The sequence below is a fragment of the Euphorbia lathyris genome, chromosome 7, assembly GCF_963576675.1.
Source record: "Euphorbia lathyris chromosome 7, ddEupLath1.1, whole genome shotgun sequence".
Lineage (NCBI taxonomy): Eukaryota > Viridiplantae > Streptophyta > Magnoliopsida > Malpighiales > Euphorbiaceae > Euphorbia > Euphorbia lathyris.
Window position 1 is genome coordinate 61421860 of NC_088916.1, and position 24335 is coordinate 61446194.

Genomic DNA, 24335 nt, shown 5'->3' on the forward strand with positions numbered 1-24335 from the left:
TGCAAACAGAATGAAGTGAGAAGGTGAGGTTGCGGTATAAAAGTCACTAAATATATAAAAAATCATCTAAAAATCTATATAAACTTTCACATAAAGATGGATTTTCATGGGGTAGGGAGAGATGTCAATATCTCTGCCTTTGTGGAATTTATTTTGTCTATCTACGAGATAAAATAAACACCGAGATTCTCCGTTTCTGTTGAAATTGGATAATTGCAGCCTCGTTTGCTGTAGAGAGAATAATTTTTGATACGATAGAGAAAATAGGACTGAAATGATTATTATTTTTCCTATATTTATATCATATTAATATGTAAATAAATTTTATAGAATAACCTGAAATTACTACCCTACTTTGGAGTAGGCACGTTTTATTATAAACTAAATGAAGTTTTTATAAACAAAATTTTCATGTACTCCTCTTTTATGGCTTTCCTGAACTTCAATTCAACCAAAAACCCATTACCATATGTTTTTTTTTTTTTTTTTTTTTTTTTTTTTTTTTTTTTAAAATTTAGGGCTAATACTTCCCCAGTCCCCTCAACTTGTCCAAATTGGTCATTTTGCCCCCTCAACTCATCGAATGTCCTATTTACCCCCTTAACTCCATAAAAGTGGTATTTCTCACCCCCAACTTGTCCATTTCTCCCCCAACTCATAGAATGTTCTATTTACCCCCTTAACTCCATAAAAGGGATATTTTTCACCACTTACAATCCGTTATCGAACCCTAAATTGATAACTTTTTTTTTAAACGTTAAACCTATATTTATGCTATTTTGTAAGTGGAACCTAAATTGATATTTCTCTAAAAATCATAGGCATGTTTTGGCACATTATCCCTACATATAATGTATTTAACTTGTTTATATTAATGTGCTTGTTATTTGTATTTTTTATTCGTTCTTTCTTTTTTCAACTTTTTTAACTACTATAAAGGGATAAGAAATACCATTTTTATGGAGTTAAGAGGGTAAATAGGATCATAAGTGGTGAGAAATACCACTTTTATGGAGTTAAGGGGGTAAATAGGATATTCGATGAGTTGAGAAAGGGTAAAATGACAAAATTGGACAAGTTAAGGGGGTGAGAAATACCATTTTTATGGAGTTAAGAGGGTAAATAGGACATTCGATGAGTTGGAGGGGTAAATAGGCCAATTTGGACAAGTTAAGGGGGCTAGAGAAGCATTAAGCCTTTAATTTATGAAATAAATTATGTTTAGGTAAATTTATTAAAGGCTTAAATCATATGCAACCCCTGAACTTACGGGACGATTTATTTGCCCCTTCAACTATTTAAAAGTGGTATTAGCAACCATCTTTTTCATTATACCGGAAACAATCATGACATGTTTTCATTGCAAGTACCAAGGTCATATTAACAAGAGTTGTACACTACTAAAACAAGCTGTAAATGAGGTTAGTATAAACAGTACACAAGTTCTCTTATAAAAATTGCGTATAGCTTTAACTCCTTCTAAATCGTTTACATATATGCATAATGGTTCCAATATTTCCACGAACACTTGTACTAATGTTGGAACTTCATCTTGTTTCCGTTATAATAAAGATAGAAGGTTACCAATACCACATTTAAATAGTTGAGGGGTCAAATAGGTCCTCCTGTAAATTCAGGGGGCAAAATGACCAAAATTGACAAATTCAGCGTGTTGCGTATGATTTAGGCCTTTATTAAATGTAAGCCTTAATAACAGGTAAATTATACCCATGACCACTGAACTTTACCTACTTAATATTGTGGCCATTGAACTTCAATTCTTAACAGTATGACCACTGAACTTTACATTTTTTAACACCGGTGGCCACTCAACGCCTCAAAACGATCGCTGACGGTCTGAAAATAAAAAATCAAAGAGTTAATGATATTATAAGGAACTTTAATTTTTGAAAATTGTTGTTTTGTGGTTATTTAGGTGTTGTTTGGTTAGGAGAGATAGAGAGTGAATTTTTAAAGAGAGAAAGCTCCAAAAAAATGTGATTTTGGAAAATAAAAAATGTGGTTTCATGGTAAATGTCGTTCCGAACAACTTTAATTCTTGAATATTTTCATTTTGAGGTCTTTAACGGTCATTTTGAGGATTTAGTTAAAGTTGAGTGGTCACCGATGTTAAAAAGTGTAAAGTTTAGTGGCCATACCGTTAAAAATTGAAGTTCAGTGGCTATGGATATAATTTACCGTCTTAATAATCGTCCTCTACCAGATCAGTATGCTCTTTCCTTCGTCCCTTTCACATACGGTGAATATGAATATTTTCTCTCTTAATCCTATACTATAAAATACTTAAGTAGTTTTCCGGTCAACTCAGATCGGGTCTCTCATTTAGTCTATTTGATTTGAGTTGGAGGGTTGCAATTTCAAGGCTTTTGTTTTTTTAATGATAATTTTCCGTTTTATTTTCTTAATGATATTTTTCCGTTTCTTTTTTTAATGAAAATTTAATAAGTATTTAAAATTATTTGATTCTTGTCATATTGACAAGTTTTGTGTGTCTTTTCGAATTGATAAGTTTTCTTTAGTTTTTCTTATGAGTCTAACATCCTGAAACTATCGTGGGCTGGCAACCCACAGACAGTAGGAGTTTTTATGGATCTTGTCCATCAACATAAGCCTAATATTATTTTCCTTTCTGAGACTCGCATCTGTCTCAATCGTTTAGATGCACTTCGAAGAAGAATTAAATTTGCACGATGTGTGAGTGTTTACTATGAAGGAAAGAGTGTCGGTTTGTCTCTGTTCTGGTGTCTATCAAAGATGGTTAAAATTCTAATTTCTGATCGGCTTTTTTTGGATTCGGAAGTTAGTTTGGAGGGTAGTATTACCCTGACAGTTTATTGGATGTTTGAGTGTGCTCGTCGATCTGTTTCATAAACTTTCAAACGATCTACTTAAGCTGAAGTTGAACGTGGATGCTTGGCGTTTGAGGGTTTTGGGATCCTAGGGATTGGTATTGTTGTGCAAAATTGGAAAAAAGCTTTAGAAAGTTTTAGACTCCATGAAGGAGGTACTTCTAGTTCACATCATTATGCTAAACAAAAGTTTGATCAATACTGAAATCTAAGGGAGAATGTGGATCACGTGTTAGCATCAAAATGTTCAGTATTAGAGGGTGAATACCGCACTAGGTTAACTGCAGTTGTACATGTTATTCGATATCTTTTGGAGGCAGGTATTGCATTTCGGGGACATGATGAGTCGGAAGAGTCGAAGCAGATGGGTAATTTTCGTTTACTCATCAAATGGTACTGTAAACGGGATGAAGGTGTAAGGAAGGTAATTGAAAATGCTCCACGTAATAATCTATTGACTTCTGGAGAAACTCAAAAGCAAATTGTATCTGCTTGTGCTTCAGAGACAAGAAAAGTTATTCTCAATGAGATTGGGGATAAGTTCTTTTCCCTATTGATCGATGAGGCCCGAGATTGTTCAATTAAAGAATAGATGGCTGTGGTTTTGAGATTTGTAAATGATCATGGAGAGGTGATTGAACGGTTTCTTGGTTTAGTACATGTTAGTCACACATCTGCAAAGTGTTTGAAAAAAGCTATTGATGGTTTCTTTACAGTGAATAGATTATCACTTTCGAGGCTTAGAGGTCAAGGTTATGATGGAGCTTCTAATATGCGTGGTAAGTTTCATGGACTACAAGCACTCATTTTAAATGAAAACAAACATGCACATTATATTCATTGTTTTGCTCACCAACTTCAGTTAGTTGTTGTTGCTGCTGTAAAAAGTTGTAAAGCAGTGAGTACTTTTTTTGATTATCTTCCTATTATTGTGAATATTGTTGGTGCTTCATGTAAAAGAAAGGATGCTCTTCAGCAATTACATCATGATAAAGTAGTAGAACAAGTAGAAAAGGTGAAATTTCTACAGGAAAGAGCATGAATCAAGAAATAAGTTTAGCTGGTCCAAGTGATACACGTTGGGGTTCTCACTATAAAACGATAATTCGTCTTTTTGAGATGTGGGATTCAGTTATAGAAGTTCTTATAGTTATTTCAAATGATGGGGAATCTCGTGCCACTGCTGATAGTTTGGTTGTCAAAATGTTAGATTTTGAATTTGTGCTTATTGGAAAATTGATGGCGAGGCTATTGGGAATGACACATGCTTTATCACAATTCTTACAAGTTAAGAATCAAAACATAGTACATGCTATGGAGTTTGTTAAAGTGGTGAAAAGTGGCTTACAAGTATATATGGAAGATGGTTGGGAAAAGTTGTTGAAAGAAGTCACTGAATTTTGTGAAGCACGAAATATACCCGTACCTATTATGGAAGATATCATTCAAAGTCGTGCTAGACAACTTATTGATGGAATGCAAAAGACTCATCTCCACCGTTTTCGGATAGATATCTTTCTCGAGGTACTTGATTTTCTTTATGCCATCTAATTATATATTAATTAAATGACATTAATCTTCATTGCATTCTAATTGTTTTTATATTCCTACAAATGCTAGGCTGTTAATGCTATTGCTTCAGAGATGGGCCATCGTTTTAATGAGTCAACTTCTGAGTTACTTGTGTGCATGTCGTGTCTTAATCCTTCCAATTCATTTGCCCATTTTGATCATGAAAGACTACTTCAACTTGCCAAGTTATATTCAGACGATTTTTCTAGTTGTGAGATAGTTGAGCTTGACCATCAACTTGGTCTCTACTTTCATGATATGAAAAACAATAAATATTTCTCTGATATTCATGAGATTGGCGACCTTGCTAAAAAGATGGTGGAGAAGCAATATCACGTGTTTTATCGGTTAGTGTATCGACTTATTGAGTTAACGTTGGTAATTCCTGTTGCAACAGCTACTGTTGAAAGATGTTTTTCTGCAATGAATATTGTTAAAGACCGATTTACGCAACCGGATGGGAGATGCTTATATGAGTGATTCATTGATGTGTTATATTGAGAATACTACTTTCAACAGTATTGAAGATGAAGCCATTTTGCAAAATTATCAGAATTTTCAGTCTCGGAGAACACTATTACCAACTATCAGTACATCATAGATTGTCGGTAGCTCATCTATTTTGAAAAATAGTTATATACTTATCGGTATCTGTAAACATTATTTTTGATTATTTTGCAATAGAATTAAATTTTTATATAGTTTTATTTTTTATTTTTATATGTACATGGTGATTTTTTTTTTTTTTTACAATGTTGGGCTAAAATTTGCCCCCACTAATTTCTAATCCTGGCTCCGCCACTGATTATAAGGGTGGTTTTTTTTTTTGAGAAGTTTTCTCGTCGTTTGTATGGGGAGTTTTAGCCTCGTGATGGGGAGACCGGTTCTGATCACATGCATCTTAATAACTATGTGTATTCGGAAGACTTTAAGCTGGTTAAAAACACTAAAATTTGGATGAGGTTGGAGTTGATTCGAATGTTATAATAATTGTTACTTATTTAGCTGATCCAAATTTTCGGTCTTATGAGTTTTATTTGTTGATTGTTTTTGTTAAGTTTATTTCCTAATATAAATTCTATTAGTTGTTCTGATAAGCGTTAATGTTAAGATTTGAATAAATCTATTTGTTGAATGATTTGATGAAGTTAATGTAAATCCCTAATTCATAATGAATAATGAATAATTATGATTAGGACATAACAACTTCCTAACCTAAACCAAATAACTTCAACTTGAAACATGTCTTTGGTAAAAGTAAAAACCCAAAGACCATCACTCCTCTCCTCACCTGTCGGTGAACAGTTAAACAGTCCACATCAGCTCACTCTCCACCCAATCAACGGCTGAATCTTCTCCTCCCTCCATTTGACCACTCATCATACGCAACTCTCGCCCATACACTGTCCAACTCAAGGGGCATATCCGTCATTTCGAAACACCAAACCAAAATACTAAAAAACAGCTAAAACTTAAAAAAACCGGGAACATCTTATTACAGCGCAAGTCGGTGCTCCAAAAACAAACAACCACCAGATAACTGACAAAAGTTCGATACTTCTGCAACCAGATCCAGCTCCAAAATACGATTCTCAGCTCATCATTTCCCGGTATACATTCAAGGAAATCTAATCCAAGTTTCAATTTCCAAAGCCATTTTAGCTGCAACTCGCATTGCTCAATTCGAGAGGGCTTTTTTCAATCTTAATTTGGCTTTGTAAGTGTAATAGATCTAGAGTTGTAGCTCTTAGAGATTCGTGTTTTTAGGGTTTTTGAGTGATTCTGTGGTGATATAAAGCTCACATTGCCCAAAATGGGAGAGAAATCGAAATCGAAGGGTTGCTGTGGTTGGTTTATTGCAGTTATTGTATTGGCAGTGGTTGTGGTTGCCGTCGTTTACACGATTAAAAAGAAAACCGATCATAATTCCGATGGGCTGGGTCCTGTTCCAGGGCCTCCTGGCGCCATAGAGAAGAAGTACAGTGACGCTCTTAAAGTTGCTATGAAATTCTTCGATGTGCAAAAATGTGAGTTGTTTATCTCAATTTTGTTATTTGTGATATTTGTGGGTTGAATTGAAAATTGAAATGCTTCTATTTCATTGATGCAGCTGGTAAGTTGGAGGATAACAAGATAAGTTGGAGAGGGGATTCGGGTCTTAAAGATGGGAGTGTGGCGAAATTGGACCTCTCAAAAGGGTTGTATGATGCAGGAGATCATATGAAATTTGGTTTTCCAATGGCTTTTACTGCCACAGTTTTGTCTTGGGCCATCCTTGAATATGGGGATCAGATGGATGTAGTTAATCAGTTGGAACCCGCTCAGGATTCGCTTAAGTGGATTACTGATTTCCTTATTACTGCTCATATTTCAGAAAACGTGTTAATTGTTCAGGTAACTATTCTATTCCCAGTATTTTACTTCCCAAAAGTTTTAGCTTTCTTCAATTTTGTTTCTATTTTCATAGGTTATCCTCTCGTTCAACTGAATTGAATTTGAGAATGTAACGGCTTGTTGTAGTACCATTTAAATAAGTTGCCCGTTTTGGCCAAAGTCTCTCTCTTTTTTTTTTTTTGGCTTTCATGACTTTAAAACTGGAAATCCATCTTACAAATATAGGATAGTGATAACTTGTGGAATCTTCTTTAGCCGGAATACCTTCCCTTTGAGGTGCCGTTGGGATCGGCGGCGGGGACACTCCGATGCCAAAATAATCTCAAAAGTGAGCTAGTGAATGTAAGTTTGATACCAGGATGTTGGGGTATTTATATAGGTTTCTCTAACCTGTAGCGTTGATGGCAGAGAAGATGAACGGTTGTACCTTCATTGCTCATTTAATGCCATTTAGTGGGCTGAGTAACCGCCTTTAGAAGACGTTTATTCAGTTACACCATTAAGCTCTTTCATAACTGATATATAAGGCATAATGGATCCGTCTTGGCGTATCATCCGTTGGGGATATGGACATATCCGCCTTGCGTATCCCAACGTGGTGACACGTGGCTGGTTATGATACTGGCGAACCCTTTGCTATTTGTATTATACTCCTTGAACAACATTTCAGATAGTTAGTCTCTCATCATTTTCAATGTGGGATTTAGTTAATTCCTACTCTCCATCACCATCCTTTAGGTCCGCTTATTGTTCAGACTTTCTACCTCCACCTCACCCCTGCAGGACCAAGTTGCTGTTACAGACCCACTAGTTTCCGCCTGGTTCGTCCCTGAAACAACACATGTAGTGGAGAGTTGACTCTGATATCAACTCTAACAGTTCGGTCTAATAACATACAGATATTGTCGGCTTTGGTTTAAGTCCAATTCCTTGAGTCTTACTGCTTTAAAATGCGTTTACACATCACCTTACTAATATAGCCTAGTCACTGTATCCTCATTTCCGAGGTAGGATTTAGTTCATTACTGCCCTATCGTCATCCTATAGAGCCGCTTATTGCTGAGACCTTCTACCGTGGTGCTACACCCTCAGGACCGGATTGTTACGGAGAAGCTTACATCTTCCTAAGTTGTGTGATGAATCCTAAAATATCAAATACATTCAAACTCTTTTTGTTTTTTGCATTGTAGTTTTCTGTTGTAAGTGTAAAATCTATTCCTTATAATGAGTGAAGCAAGTGAGAATTGATTTTGTTTCACTATGAGTCAGGTTGGTGATCCAAAAACAGACCATGGTTGTTGGGACAGGCCTGAGGACATGACTGAGAAGAGACCTCTTACTCAGGTGAACACATCTGCTCCAGGGACTGAGGTTGCTGCTGAAACTGCAGCAGCTATGGCTTCTGCATCGCTGGTATTTAAGAAAAGCGATCCCAAATATTCCAGCACGCTCCTTCAGCATGCGAAACAATTATTTAGTTTTGCAGATGAACATAGAGGTTCTTATAGTGAGAGCATCCCTGAAGTCCAGCATTTTTACAATTCAACAGGATATGGGGATGAACTCTTGTGGGCAGCAAGCTGGCTCTACCATGCTACGGAGGACAAAACATACCTTCAATTCGTCACTGGTCAAAATGGAAAATCCTTTGCCGACTGGGGAAGTCCGACGTGGTTTAGCTGGGACAATAAGCTTGCAGGAACACAGGTATGTCTTTCATTTTCTCCAACATATAGAATCTACAATTCTTTGCATTTGATCCTACACTTTTGTATGTATCTGGATTATGCAATTTGGTTTTCATTTCAACACATTTTCATGTTGGTTTCATGGTCTCTGCATTCTTTTGATCATACATTGCATATGTAGTATAGTTTTACTTTACAGTTGTCTTTTTAATGTTCTCTGCTATATTTCATGAACCTAAATGCATGCTGTCAATGTATTTGGAGGACTGATGCATCAAATTTGCTTTCGGAAAGGCGCAATAGATGCTCATAAGGGTATTGCTTGTTCTATATTCCGAAGTCATAAAGCATGATAGAATTTCATATTTGGATACCAATATTATGGTAAACTGTAGTCAAATTGAGATGTTTATGTATTGGGAAATATCTGCATTGCAAATAGGCCTTTTCTTTTGATGTACTCAAGATAAATTGACAATTTTTTGTCTGGACTGTATTCTTCAGATGTACTCAAGAGGGCGAGCCTTGGCGCAACGGTAAAAACGTTGTTGTCGTGTGACCGAAGGCCACGGGTTCGAGTCTTAGGAGCGGCCTCTTGCCAAAAAAATTGGCAAGGGAAGGCTTGCCCCCAGTACACCCTTGTGGTGGGACCCCTCCCCGGACCCTCGCTTAGCGGGGACGCGTAATGCACCGGGCCGCCCTTTTACTGTATTCTTCAGATCTTAGAAAATTGTAATTCTACGTCTTAAGAAACAAATTATCGAATTTTGGTGCAGGTTTTGTTGTCCAGATTAACTTTCTTTGGTGAGAAAGACACCACAAACTCAGGCCTTCGAAGTTATAGGAAAACAGCTGCTGCTGTGATGTGTGGCCTTTTTGAGGATTCTCCAACAGCCACGACCAGCAGAACCGACAGTAACGCTCTTCCTTGATATCATACTAAGACTAGGATGCACAACTAGATGTCTTTTCCAAGTTTAGGTTTATATAGAACTTCCTGGCACTTTGCACAAACACTCTTGTCATCATATTTCCATCTATCTGTTTAACAGTCATGCTGCTTCTTATCAAACTAAATTGTCAAATCGGTGTAGATTAGGACCGAGCCGCACTTGGACACTTGTACAAGATTATATATTGCTTTGAGAACACATAGATGAATTCAGGAATGCTCAAATGTAATTAAAATTGTCCTCTTTCTTGGTTTCAGGTGGCCTTATATGGGTGAGTGAATGGAATGCTTTACAACATCCTGTTGCTTCTGCATTTTTAGCTTCTCTATATAGTGACTACATGCGAACATCAAGGACCGCATCGATATCATGTAGCGGACAATCATTTAAACCATCCGATCTTCGTAAATTTGCCAGATCCCAGGTAAACCTCTCATGTTCAACTTGCTATTGTACACAGTTACTTCTCAGAGTTTGCTAAATTACTTAGTGAAAAACTCACCTGATAAGTACTTTGTTCCAGGCTGATTATGTGTTGGGAGACAATCCTATGAAAATGAGCTATCTCGTCGGATACGGTTCTAAGTTCCCACAATATGTGCACCATAGGGGAGCATCAATCCCAGCTGATGCAACAACCGGATGCAAAGATGGGTGGAAATGGCTAGAGGCAGATGATCCTAACCCCAATGTAGCTTATGGAGCACTTGTGGGTGGACCTTTCTTAAATGAATCATATGTAGATGATAGAAACAACTCAATGCAAGGTGAACCAAGCACATACAATAGTGCACTCATGGTTGGTCTTCTGTCAAGTCTGGTTACTACCTCTTCGGCTCTGGAATCTTTCACTTGATGTCATGTGAAATTATATAGCTTGAAACAATATTGTTTCTCTGTATTATATGTAGGTGTGAGGTTTAATTGTTTGTTTGCAATTACTGAAATTTTAAGTTTTGGTTTGTTTTTACACTTCTGAACCCCTCATTTGATGGGTTCTTAGCTCCACCCCACGAAGTTCTGTTCTTCTTCTTCATACTTGGGAGACCGATATTGTCCCTTTTGGTTTAAGTTTCGATCTCACGGCTTTAAAACGTCTCTACATGTATTAGAAACACCCGGTCACTTCCTATTCCCACTCCTATTGCCATTCTTTAGAATTGCTCATTGCTCAAACCTTCTTCTTTGGCGTTGCCTACTTTAGACTGAATCGTTACAAACCCATCAGCTTTCGTTCGTCCTTGAACCAACACATTGTATGGGGAGAGTCGGCTCAGATACTAATTATAAAAGCTAGTCTAATACATGTAGGTATTGTCAGGTTTGACTCAAGTTTCCATGCATGAGTCCTACGATTTTAAAACGCGTCTACATATATCAGAAACACTTTTACTAATAAATCAATATCACTCCCTTTGCATTTATGATGTGAGATTCAATTCATTCTTGTCTCCATCATAAGTCCTTAGGTCGGATTCTTACTCAAACCTACTACCCCTATGATCCACTTCGAACCAGATTACAAAATGTTTGAGCCTTTGAATCGTTAGCTAGCTAATGGATTAGTGAGTATGTATTAATATTCGGGAATATTAGGAACCCCATGTGGACGTGTGGTGCTTTCGTATGGAACCTGAATTGATTAACAATTGAAATATATCGTATTTAGCAGCCGAGGGAAAGGATGCACAAAGAGTCTGTTATACCTCTGGCCACTGAAATCCACCCTGCGAGGAATGGTTCTAGACAGTCCTTTATCTAGAAAAATGGTCTGAGAGTGCTGCAAATGCCCAGCAAAGGCCCAGGTCCCCGACCGTGGATGAGGTCGGCGATCTGGCCCACAAAAAATGTTAAATCATGAGTGTTTTGCTCTCTCGTGGTTTCCTCGATGCATTTCAAAACTCCTTCATCTTCCCATGGTTCCCGATTATCCATTTTGAACACAGTTTTGTGGATGAATATCTTCGTAAAGATCTTCTATGCTTATCTGTTGTTTCGAGTTGGACCTCTTTGATCTGATTTCTCCCGATTACCCGTTTTAGCATTTTCGGTCCACTTGATGTCCTCATCATACGCACTTTCTTAAAAAGACCTTGACCTCAAGTTGTTGGTTGAGTATGGAAGAAGCTCATTGATTTTGGACAGGCTCAAACCTTTCCTTTCGAGCAAAAGTGTTGTTGTTCACAGCATTTCGGGATAACCACTTGATACGCATTCATTTTGGCATTTCTTTCATTGTTTATCAAAGTTGTAAAAAATGCTAGACGCTAGCTGGGCGGAAAGAGCCATCGGGGATTAGTCGAAGATTAATGGAGAATAGTTGAATTTGTATTTTGTATTTTGTATTTATTAATCAATAAATTGTTACATAAATTCAATTAAAATGTTTATTGTATTATTTAAAAAATAATGATATAAAATTATTTAATATAAAAAACACGTATATTTGTAATATATATCTTAAAAAAATATACAAACATGAATATTTTAACAACAATATCATTGAAACAACTCAGACTTGAATTATAATAAAGCAAAAATAAATTCACAATAAAAAATACTTTTGTTCATCATCGCTTAGGCGACGTCGAGGTGGCTAAAAAATCGCCTAAAGGGATTAATTGGAGAAATTAGGGTGAATTCTTGATTTCGAGCGCTTAGACGGTATTGGTTTTGAACAGTGATGTTTACTAACATCGAATCGAATGAAATGTCTCCATGAAGCTTGTCCACCCATTTCTTGGCAATCCTATGAAAACTCTTTGAGGCCCATACGACTTTGAGTAGACAAACTCCGGGATTTCGCATCCTCTACTGCACTAACCACGAATACTATTCACAACCTTCTTCCACTCATAGCCAGTGTTAAATGGAATGTCTCTGTGACACTTGTGAACCCACTTGGTAGCGATCCAATAAACACTATTTAAAGATCCTATATTGCATTGAGTTGACCATTCTTGGACTTCTCTATCATTCTCTTTACAAAACCGGACATGATTCCACCATTCCTGGATTATTTCCACATGTTCTTCATCCAACCAAGGACTATTCACTTTCACCACACCACTGAATTGAATCCACTCCTAAACTCGGCCTTCTCCTTCTCCGCTCCATTCTCAAGCTCATTCTTTTCCTTATTAATCTCATTTGCAAACTCGGTCTCCTCCTTCACATCCTCAGTATCAAACCCGCTCTTCTCGTTCTCAACATAATCTGGCTTCCCACAAGTGATTTTCCTATGGTATATATTTTCAAGCACACCACTATCTTCATTTGACATTAACACATAAGTCAGTATGTGATTCCACATTCCCAACTTCCATTTTCTTCTTCTCTCCATGGCTCAAGCAAATTATTCCATTATCCAAGTTTTCCAACCTAGTTAACATGTTATATACCCCAACAAATTTGACCCACAAGCATCTCTTCCATCATCGTATCCTTCAACCTCCACACATAAAGTGATTTCATCATTCTCCTCGTAGTAGATATCAAGCCCAAAGTCACTCCCCCATTCTTTAAGATCAATATCCTCGTATTCTTCAAGCATACTAGTAAAATTGTTTTTAAGGGTATTTTCTCAAACACATAAGGGACATTATTTTTCACATTATATTCTCCAATCTCATCGCACACAAAATCAATAATGCTAAATTCTTTAACCATTAGAATTTCTTTCTCCTCATTCATACAATTATCCAAATCTTCTGTATTAAGTTCACTCATCCAAAAACTCAAAAGAGAATTTAATTCATCTTCAACAACACAAACATCTAACTTGTCACTAATAATTTCAATACCTCTATCCTCGATATAAGAATTTGACAAATTAGGGTTTACCTTTATGGTTTTAGATTGAAGATAAATTGATGATGACTCATTTGGGGAAACAAATGAGCCTTCTTGGCATGAGGAGTGAACTTTTTTTTCTCCCTTTTGGTTCTGCTCAAATGCTTGTTGAAGCATGTCTTTGAAACTCCACCTTTATTTGTCCCGTTGAAGTCCTCACAGCTTCTATAGAAACTCTCATTTCTTGTCTAAAAGCTAGACTTGATTCTTCTATTGAGAGTTTTATCTTTTGTCTCAAACCATTCATTTTTCTATCTAAAAACTCTAATGTTATGCTTCACATTTTATGGAATAAAGTGTTCAAAAAAGTCTTAGATTAGGAGACGATCAAAACTTTGATACCAAATGACACAAAGAATGGTTGAGAGGAAGAAATTGTTGAATATACATATTTAGAAAATTCCTAATTAATAAACGGGTTGAACCATAACCTTCATACAAGGATTTCATATTTTGTTTGATAAAAATTAATTACAAAATTATAAAGGGTATATACGCAATAAATCCTAAACTAGTAAATTACATAAAAGTCCTAACAATTAACTAACCAATACATAACTAAAGGGGTATAAATGGAATAATGAAAAGTAATGGTATAATCATAAATAATGCCTAATAGTGAACTTGTAAAACTAGTAAATTACATAAAAGTCCTAACAATTAACTAACCAATACATAACTAAAGGGGTATAAATGGAATAATGAAAAGTAATGGTATAATCATAAATAATGCCTAATAGTGAACTTGTAAATTTAAAATGATAAAGGAGATGGAGCCGTAAGAAGAATAAGAAAAACAAAAGGAAATGACAACTTATGGCTGAGCGTAAAAATGCAAAGCAAAGACTAGAATTGCTAACCATGTCTATCAAGAAATTAATTGGGCCGAATCGGCGACCCCAACCCCGGACAGCGCTCGTCCACAGAAAATGCCCAATCATGCACATTTTGCTTCCTCGCCGCTTTCCCGATGCATTCCAAAACTCCTGAATCTTTCAGTGGTTCCCAACTATCCATTTTGAACATCGTTTTGTGGATGAATATCTTCATAAAGATCTCCAATATTTCTCCATTGCTTCGAATTGAACCTCTTTAATTCAGTTTCTCCCAGTTACCCGTTTTAACATTTTTATCTACTTAATACCCTCATCATTACTTTTTAATCCTCGCGAAAACAACGAAACTAATTGAAGGAACATATATTCTCAAAAGAAGCTTGGAAACTTTAGCACTAGCCCTATAAAAGTAGAATTCATGTAACTCAAAATTAGAGATATATGGGTGAAAAAGGAGGAAGAATAAGAATCAAAATTGTTATCCAAGAATCTAATCAAGGCCTTTGGTTCTCCAACCAAACCAAACCCTTCAATTCAATTCTTTTTCAACACATACTTTATTACACATGAGGTTAATATTTATTTTGTCCTTTGAAGACAAGGAGACATGTTCAAGTAATTGAAATGGTTGAATTGAGGAATCTTAATGGAGTTATGACCATTAAAGTTGAAAAAAAGTAGAGACAAACAATATTATATAATTCAATTTAATGTTTATCCAAAAATAGAAACCACATAATATAAAAAAGAGCCCAAACATTTTCCATAACCATTGCTTTCCAAGTCTAGTCTATTTTCCTGAATTGACTCCACCATACCAAAATATCATTTCACTCTAACCCTCTTTAATTATTGCATTTCACTACTTAATTCCATTTATTTATCTATACTTAATGCCTTCATAATTATCTACCTAATCACATTATTTTATGTTTACTTATTTTTTTTTATTGGATATTCATCACTCCATCAACTATAATTATAAGCATTAATTCCTTAGATTATTAGAAAAAATAGGTTGTCAACATCAAATTTAATTGAAAATGCAACACTCATTTCATCACCATTTGAAAATGTGTTTTTAATCTTATATATAGAAAAAGGAAATGTGTTTTTAATATTTTGAAAAAAAAATGCCATGCTCATTTCATCAGCATTTGAAAATGTGTTTTTGATCTTATAAAAAATGTGTTTTTTATATTTTGAAAACAGTATTTTTTTTATATTTAATGTGACTATAAAAAAATGATAAAAACTTGTATCAAATTATAAATAATGTGAATTTAAAAGTAAATAAAATGAGTAGTGCATTTTTAAATGAGTTTGATGTTTAAATTAAATATTTTATTAGTTAGGCTCAAGTGGAAATTAAAGAATTCAATGTATTAAATTGAAAAATCAAGACATAGGATCTGTTTGGTTCGGTTCTTGATATCTGTTACTTATTGTTTCTAGTAGATATTAATTGATTTTTATTCTTCCAAAATAAATATGGACAATTATTGTTCCTTAATTCTATCTAAACACTTTATATCCACTATTTAAAAAAAAAAGAATAAAATGAACATTTAGTGGGGTTAAACACCAAAAAGGGACTCTCTAAGAGAATTTCTATTGAAAGGATTGTTTAACCTGTTAATTAAAACATCTCCCATTACAACAGTGAGACCACCGTAATGAGCATTGTGGATTTGAGATTTTTTTAAACAAAACTCATTACAGTGGGTATATTGCTGCAATGGTTTCAAATCGGCACGTTATTTACCTTCTATATGACTGTTTTAACCTACCATTTAAAAACAACTCATTTTAAGGAATTATTTTTTTAACTATTATCATGTTGAGAATAATTTCTCCAAAAAACCTTATTTTGGGGTTTAAGCCCATTTAGAGCTTGAGTTGATGGTAGGGTTAGGAGGGTTAGTACTGATTAATGGAAACCATTGGTTGGGGGAGTGAACCTTATAAAGGTAAAGGTATTGAGGAGTTTTACAAGGGTTAGGGAGGATTGATTTTATTGCAATTCTTCCAATTTTTATACCAACAATTTGGAAGGTTTGGAAGGGTTTGAAAATTAAAAACATGTTTGAAACCTTACCTTCCTTCCAAACAAGACTAAAGTTAATGCATCCTTTTCCCTTCATTTCCCTTCCTTCCCTTTTCCCTTCATTTATTTACTTGTCCCATCTAAACATTTTATCAAACTAATATCTCGTTTTGTTTGTTGGAAAATATTAGGTAGTAAAAAAAATTGTGTTGAAAAGTAAAATATTTTACAGTATTTGACTATAACACCAAAAAATGAAAAAAAAGTGGTGGATGACTACTCAAAAGGATAAAAAAGAACGAAGTAAGATTACAAAATCTTATGAAAATGTTTTACTTTTTTAAAAGGGTAAAACATTTTTTCCACTTCCTTCGTAAATTTCTTATTAACTAACTTAAAATTTTTCATTGTTTTTTTTACTTCAAATAATAGAATTAAAGTGTTTATTAGTATTGAGAAATACTTAATTAACAAAAATAGAAAAGATGTGTTGTTAAAAAAAAAAAAAAAGAGGAAAAAAACAGAGATGACATGGTCACGTGTGGGCAAGTGAGTAGTAGATGAGCCCTAAACTAAAAAAGAGGAGGAGGACAATAAGAAGAAGCCATTTCACCCTCCCTTCAATTCAATGGCCCTTGTTTGTACGACTAAGGACAGGTGTCCTATCCAACCCCCTCTATTATTTTTGTCCCCTTCTTCTCCACTTCATCATTTCTATCCCCCTACCCTACCCTACCTACTCTTCTCTTCTTTTTATTCCTTCCCATTCCATTCCATACCAAATTTTATCATTATGTCCCCAACACACACTGTTAATCACATTGCCACAACTTAAATCAGATATTTTAAAACTGGCACGAGACATACCACACTCATAATACTATTAAGAATAAAAATCTACAAAATTCACAATCGAAACAACATAATCAACTTCACGGTAGCCAAATGACGAATTCAGAACTCACTAACAGTATTATTTGATCTGTTTCAAAAAAAAATATTATTTGATGATTCATAAATGTATAGTTGATATTTTTTTGGACGCTTTTATAAAAATTATTTCAACTCTTGATATCGCCCGATAAACTAATATTCAACTCTACCGTATTATTACTTGATACTACCCCGTCTCATACATATATACAGAAAATTCATTATTTTCACATTCCATGAAATATGCGTAATTCGTCTTTTAATTAAAAGCAACGGTAATTTTATACCACTATTTAATATAGTTTAAATTTTACTAAATATAAAATAAATTAAATATTTTTACGTAGATTTATGGTACGTAAAGGTATTAATCAACACTTGTTTACAAAACTAATTTGATCAATTCAATTTACATATAAACAATTACAGTACAATAATTAATAATTAATAATAAACACCTACTAATAAACTGCCTGGCCTTTGTTGATCTGGGTCAGAATCTATTACATTAATAATAATAGTAAATAAATAAATTTCTTTTTTTTTAAAAGAAAAAATCAAAGAGCATTAGCCACAGCTGACTAAAATAACTGTGGCTGTGTGTATTATATATATATATATATTAGAAAATCAGCTAATTGATTAATTAATTAACTAATAATAGTCATCAATCCATCAAAACTAATATTTGTAATTAATTAATATGTAGCAGTAGTTGAAGATGTCAACGAGCAATATCTGACTTTATGGTGTAGCCCATTTGTTGTTCCATCTCCCAACTTAGCTTCGGCGCCACACCTGAATGCCTCGGCTCATATTCCTGTCCAATACCGCATTTTTTAAATATATTTTCAATCCACGTGTTCCCGGTAATTAGCACACACATCATGACATAATTATAAAATTAAGTATCAAATTTATCTATCAAGTTCGTTAGTTTGTCCATTTAATCTAAAATTAAGTTTGTGTATTGATTTGGGGGCCTTTTATGGTTATTTTTTTTTTTATAAAGTAAAACTTACTTTGATTTCTTCACCATCCAATGGTGGTGGACTTTAACAAAGTAAGTTCATCCAATAACAATAAAAAACAAAGAAGGCTTACTTTATAAAAAACAAAGTACCTAACCTATTAATTTGGTCTATTAACTTTCAAATTTGAAATCAAACTAGTCTAAAATAACACGTGTCAATATAAGAAACCGATACATATTTATTTGGACTAATTTGACATTAAAGCGGAACATGTTAATTTGGACTAATTTGATATTAAATTAATTTGTTATCGTATTTAATATTGAACTAAATTGATTATTGATCCTTAATTTCATAATTAGTTACTAGTATAATTGATTGGAGACTTGGAGAGAATAATAATAAGGCCTAATATATAAATAATATCTGAATTTATCCAAATGTTGCAACTATCCCCCTTAACTTTCAATTGTAACAACTTACATCTCAAATTTGTCCAATTGTAAAATATAACCTTTCAAACTTGTCCAACTGTAAAACAGAATCCCAAATTGAGATTTCTTTTACCCCGTACTTGAAGCAATCGTAAAAACGTTTTTCCGGATTCGTATCACGCCATGAAATCTTCAATGGAGCTATTTCTCCACATAAACATCTTTTCACCGCTATAATATCCCAAAAATTTGAATCAAGAAATCACTAAAAACGAATAGGGATAACAGAGAGAAGAAGAAAAATGGAGGATTTCTGATTTACCGTTAGGTTGAAGAATAAGTTAAACAATTGAGAATTTGGTTACTTAAATACTGATTTTTTGGGTTTAAATATCTGATTATCACATTCTACGAGCGTTGCAGTTTTTGTATTTCACGTGTTTCTTCAATTGCAGTCCATGTCAGTAATTTGGAGTTATGTTTTACAATTGAACAAGTTTGAGAGATTATGTTTTACAATTGAACAAGTTTGAGAGATTATGTTTTACAATTGAATAAGTTTGAGGAATAAATCGTTACAATTGAAAGTTGAGAAAGGCCGTTACAACATTTGGAGAAATTCAGATGGTTAGTTGTGTATTAGACCTAATAATAATAAGAATATTTCGGATATGATAAGGTAAGGTAAGTACATACCTCTAGCTTGGACATGAGTTCATGGGCAGTTTGGGCAGAAACAATAATGTGACGGGCAGCTGGAGTTATGAACCCTTCTTCTACTGCTTTGTCTATGAACGATAGCAGTGAATTGTAGTACCCATCCACATTCAACAGTCCCACCTGATATTTTCTCAATTTAATCCCACTTTAATTATTACAATTAACTTTTAATTAATTAAGATAACTAATTACCGGCTTTTCATGGATTCCAAGCTGAGCCCATGTGATCACTTCCAGAAGCTCTTCCAAGGTTCCATAGCCACCTGGTAATGCTATAAAAGCATCAGCTTGGCGAGCCATCTCCGCCTTGCGCTGATGCATGCCGGATACAGCTCTTACTTCCCCTACCGTCTCTCCGGTAATCTGATAATAACAATTTATTAATCACCGTATAATCAACTCCGGTTAAACGGATTTAACTCTTAATTAGTAAATTAATTACCTCTCGGGGCATAAGAGTCTTTGGTATCACTCTGCAAAACAGAAAACCATAATCAGAATGCAAATTCAATTATGAGAAAAACAGAGAGATAATTCTCCGGTTAAATTAAATTACCCCAAAACATGGCGGCCGCCGTCGTAAACAGCTTGAGAAACCAGGCCCATTAAACCGATACTTCCTCCGCCATAAACCAGATCAATGTTCCTTTCAACCTGTAATTAGTGATTGGGGTTAAGCTAATTAAGTTGATTTAGCCCCCAATTAATGAGAAAACAGAGGAAGTTTTATACCAGTTGATGGGCAAGTTGAAGAGCGGAGAGCTGGAAGCTAGGGTTCTTGCCGGGGCTGCTGCCGCAGAAAACACAGATACGTCTGAATCTGGAAATGATGGACGGTAGGTGTTGAGTTTCCATAATTGGGATTTTGTATTTGATCAAACAGAGACCCGAAAAGGAAAAGGAGTTATTGTATTGTTGAGAAGTCTGCTATCACTTGAAATTGAAATTGAAAATTCTGTTTTGAAGCCTAGAGTATGGGAATGAATTAACTCTTTTATATCTATTTTTCCCCCCTACGCCGACATATTTTACTCGCGCTTTTTTTTTTTTTATCTTAACTTTTGTCCCAATAATCTCTTCATTCATTTGAGTAAATTATATTTATGGTACTCAACTTTTTTTTTTTATTAACATTACAACCACTGCAAAAATACCCTCAACTTTGACACTCAAAATCAATTTTATTTTTTTAGCGTTTAAATAACGTAATTTTATCTATAACGATCAAAGTAAAGAGCAAATTTACTCCTAACATTAATAAGTTGTGTCAATTTGAAAAATAATTCATATATTTTAAATCATGAATCTTGTCATCTACAATTTCATATGTACATTGTTTTAGCACTAATTAGTAACATATCACAACCGAATCGATAACCAATTACTAAATACATCATTTTCAAAACCGAATTGAACCAAACTAAATAAATAATCGAACCAAACTATATTTTTGGTTTGGTTATCGATTATTGGTCAATTTTTTTCACTCATAATTCTAAGTAGTTTTAGTTCTTGAAATTTGTTGAAGTTATTTAGGGAGAGAAAATGATTCTTTAGAAAAAGAAAACACTAAAAATGAAAAATCACGATTTAGAACATAAAAATTGTGGTTTTATAAATATAGTTATAAACAATTTTAATTCTTAAATTTTAATTTATTTATTTATTTTAAGACTATTTACCTTTATAATGAGCCATAATGCTAGTAAAAGATAAAATTGAGTGACACTTTTATATCAAGGTTTGCGGTTGAACATCCAATGTTAGTAAGAGTAAAATTGAGGGTCTTTTTAGTTCACATGTTGCTTTTTTATGTTTTTTTTGTCCATGCTAACTGTTTGTTGATAGGTAGCAGTTATTAGTTGTTTTTTCCTACTAAAAGCAGCTATTTCAGTATTTTACAAAACACTTTTTTATCTTTTGTTTAGAATTGAAAAAAAGTTCTGAAAAATGAAAGCAAACAAGCACTAAATTGACATATATATATATCATTTAGAAAAAAAGTACAAAAATAAATCATATGGAACTAGTCTCGTGGTTTAAAAACTTACAAACACAGTTTGAGGTTTGTGAAGTTTGCAGTTAAAAGATATTTGAGTCAATTTTTTAGTCAAACAATATCTACAGTCTAGTTAATTGACAAAGTCAAACCTTATATATGAGTTAATTTTAAAAGTCGGTCTTTTTATTATTATTCCAAATCGCTTCATTTTGGAGTAAATAGCTACTACAACAATTTTTAACAGAATTTTCAAGTTTGCACAATATATAAACCACACATACTTGTTTGTAAACTTTTAAATCATGTCAGACCACAAATTTTCTTTTTGTATTTTTTTTCTTATTAATTTACCCCATTAAATTAGTTTTAAAATGCCCAAGAAATAAGATATTAGCAATAAATTGATGTGTATCCACTTGAATGGTCGATGACCAAATTTACTCATTTTGCTTCATTCAGATGAGATTGATGTATTGTTTAACTATATACGATTAGCAATATTATAAAATTCGGATATGACTTATGGCCGGTTTCCTGTTTGACCAATTCGGTTCGAGATGGACTGATTCATTTTTCGTAAATCATGTTTAAAAGTGAGGTCCCTTTTTGTGAATCTAAATCTACAGAGAATTACTTGCAATTCAATCTTCATCATTTATGTTCTTTGAATATTGGATCTGAGTAATTTCTTTTGCAACCACATAGCTCTAGTGATCTATCGAAAAAAACTACCATTTCCACTCTTACTAAATTTGAAAAGGATAGAAATGAAAAGATTATAGAGAACAGAAGCAGTTCAAATGGATTACGAGATCCACTAAATATATGAACTCCAACTAAAATAAAATTAACAAAAAAAAAAAACCAAATCGTTCGTTCTTCCTCCTCAATGTAGATAGAGCAACCCACAATTGGCGTCGATGAGAAAAAAAAACTCGAAGCAGCTGAGAAAGATGAAGGACTAAGGGTTACGTCGTCAGTAAGAGATAGAGTAGCTAAAAATGGACTATATCGACTGAGACTACTACTAGATGGTGAGGAGATGATAAATCTGAATTAGCGAGGAGATGGGAGGTAGAATGAGAGGTAAAAATGCAAGGAGACCTAAAATTATTGTGTTGAAGAAGAGAGGGGAAGAGAGATGGAGACCTAAAATTACTATGTTTTTTCTTCTTTTAAATCCTTTACCACTTTTGAATATCCTTGGATATAGTGTATGGTTAAGATATTCAAAAATTTCATTTTTATTTAATTGTGGCATGTCACCATGTGACAATACAAGTCATACATATTATGAGATATTGTTAATATAATATCCGTGTTAGCTTTCTGATGGTCCAGATCATCGGATTCAAATATAATAACTTTAATGACATAAATTTACTATTTTAGTAACTTTATTGAATTATAAGCTACTTTAGTGATTATATATGCATAATGCTTCTACTTTAATGACATATAAACTTTGTACCCGTTTGTACATTATGTAAAAAGTTCCATGAACACTTAAATTACATCTTAAAAATCAAACTTTTAGTACATGAAACAAATTTTGGTTGAGACAAGAGATGAACATGTACTTAAAAGAGATAGATGCTCTTGTCATTCTAAATGTGTGAAAAACAATAGTAAAAGCTATTACAATTTTTGTTCATATTACAATTTCATGAAAAAATATTTTCTTTTCTAAAAAAAAGAAAAAAGAAAAAAGAAAAGAAAAAGAGAGAGCATTTAAATTATACCAATAATTAATCAAGAATGAAAAATCTCATGAGGTCCGTACAATTTGGACCTACTGCTTAATAATTCTTCTATAACAACTGTAACGGTGGTTGTGATAGTCCAAGGTTGGTCCAGATATTTGCACTTTCTGTCTTTTTATTCTCAATCTACCTATGGTGAATACCAATTTGTAATTAGACTTATTATAACCCGAGTGGTAAGAAGTTGAATCTCTGCTTAATCGTAAATATAATTTATAATTAGAATAATTTTGGATATATTTGTACTTACCCAAAAATATTAGGACAAAATTAGAAATTATTCCTTAAAAATTAACGTGTATTGCTATTCCCTATTTGGACAATTTTACCCTTTTCATAAAAAATGTCAACTGAAAATTTGGATATTGGAGAGAATTGGCCAAAATTTGGCCTAGGCGGATGCTGGATCCGTCCGGCCAATGGCTGGGGCGGATGTAGCATCCGCCTAGGCCAAATTTTGACCGATGCAAAATTGTAAAATTTCTAGTGACGAAAAATACTAAATCATTCAATTTTTTGTGACGAAAATACAAAATTCTCCAATTTTTTGTGACGAAAAATGCAAAATCGTCGTAAAAATATGCATTAATTTTACAACCGAATGATTAATTAATTACATTTTATGCAAGTTCATGGGGCTAACTGAACATTTTATGCAAGTTCAGGAGGTTATCGAGACACTTTGAAAGTTCATGGGCCAATCAACCATTTTGGACAAGTTCAGGGGGCAAATGATGTATTAAGCCTTTCTGATTTATAATCATCCATTTTTGGGTTTTGGATTGTCACACATCAATTATTTTCATAATTTCAATTATTGTTGTTCGGGTTTATAATTTTGGAGAGAGAATTTTCAGTTTTTTTATCAAAATTATGAGAAGTGTTAGCATATAATACATTGGTTTACATTGGATTGTTTCTCTATAAGTCAACATTGGTGTGCTAGATTAGTGGGTAATTAGTTTTGGGTAATTAGGGTAATTAGCTTAAATAATACCCTTTCCTTTTGTTCAATACCTGCTATATATACAGCAGAGTTGTATTTTGTTCTTCACTTTTCCATAATAAGATCTGTATCTTTCATAAATTCTACATGGTATCAGAGCCATGGTTGGGAGAAGAAGAAGACGAAGAGGAGCTAGGGAAATAGATCCAGATGAGCTTTTCACAGATGAAGCATCTGATGATCCAGAGGAGATGACAAACAATTCTCAGAAAATGTATACTTCAAACGGATCGGCTAATCCTGGCTTAATCCTCACTACGATTCAATTGGATGGAGGAAATTTTTTGTCAT

The 24335-nt window shown here is 33.8% G+C and overlaps 2 protein-coding genes across 2 annotated transcripts; one reads left to right on the top strand and one right to left on the bottom strand.

Annotated features, from left to right (window-relative positions):
* The first annotated feature begins 5922 nt into the window (after positions 1 to 5922).
* Positions 5923 to 10513, top strand: LOC136200817 (endoglucanase 10). The gene is made up of 6 exons (XM_065991293.1): positions 5923 to 6469; positions 6553 to 6836; positions 8106 to 8543; positions 9301 to 9439; positions 9735 to 9901; positions 10001 to 10513. Exons 1-6 carry the CDS (start codon positions 6256 to 6258, stop codon positions 10331 to 10333), a joined length of 1575 nt encoding a protein of 524 aa, XP_065847365.1. The 5' UTR covers positions 5923 to 6255; the 3' UTR covers positions 10334 to 10513.
* A 6957-nt stretch (positions 10514 to 17470) lies between these two features.
* Positions 17471 to 20241, bottom strand: LOC136201367 (cytokinin riboside 5'-monophosphate phosphoribohydrolase LOG1-like). The gene is made up of 6 exons (XM_065992028.1): positions 20006 to 20241; positions 19830 to 19927; positions 19716 to 19746; positions 19466 to 19636; positions 19250 to 19393; positions 17471 to 17965 (listed from the first exon to the last, which is right to left on the bottom strand). Exons 1-6 carry the CDS (start codon positions 20126 to 20128, stop codon positions 17870 to 17872), a joined length of 663 nt encoding a protein of 220 aa, XP_065848100.1. The 5' UTR covers positions 20129 to 20241; the 3' UTR covers positions 17471 to 17869.
* Positions 20242 to 24335: the final 4094 nt, after the last annotated feature.

What these genes read in the sequence shown, in the direction of transcription:
- LOC136200817 (XM_065991293.1), top strand. Translation starts at nt 6,256, where the DNA reads ATGGGAGAGAAATCGAAATCGAAGGGTTGCTGTGGTTGGTTTATTGCA. An exon ending in ATTCTTCGATGTGCAAAAAT is followed by an intron (nt 6,470 to 6,552) that starts GTGAGTTGTTTA and finishes TCATTGATGCAG; the next exon opens with CTGGTAAGTTGGAGGATAAC. An exon ending in ATAAGCTTGCAGGAACACAG is followed by an intron (nt 8,544 to 9,300) that starts GTATGTCTTTCA and finishes ATTTTGGTGCAG; the next exon opens with GTTTTGTTGTCCAGATTAAC.
- LOC136201367 (XM_065992028.1), bottom strand. Translation starts at nt 20,128, where the DNA reads ATGGAAACTCAACACCTACCGTCCATCATTTCCAGATTCAGACGTATC. An exon ending in GGCGGCCGCCATGTTTTGGG is followed by an intron (nt 19,747 to 19,829) that starts GTAATTTAATTT and finishes TCTGTTTTGCAG; the next exon opens with AGTGATACCAAAGACTCTTA. An exon ending in AGACTCTTATGCCCCGAGAG is followed by an intron (nt 19,637 to 19,715) that starts GTAATTAATTTA and finishes TGTTATTATCAG; the next exon opens with ATTACCGGAGAGACGGTAGG.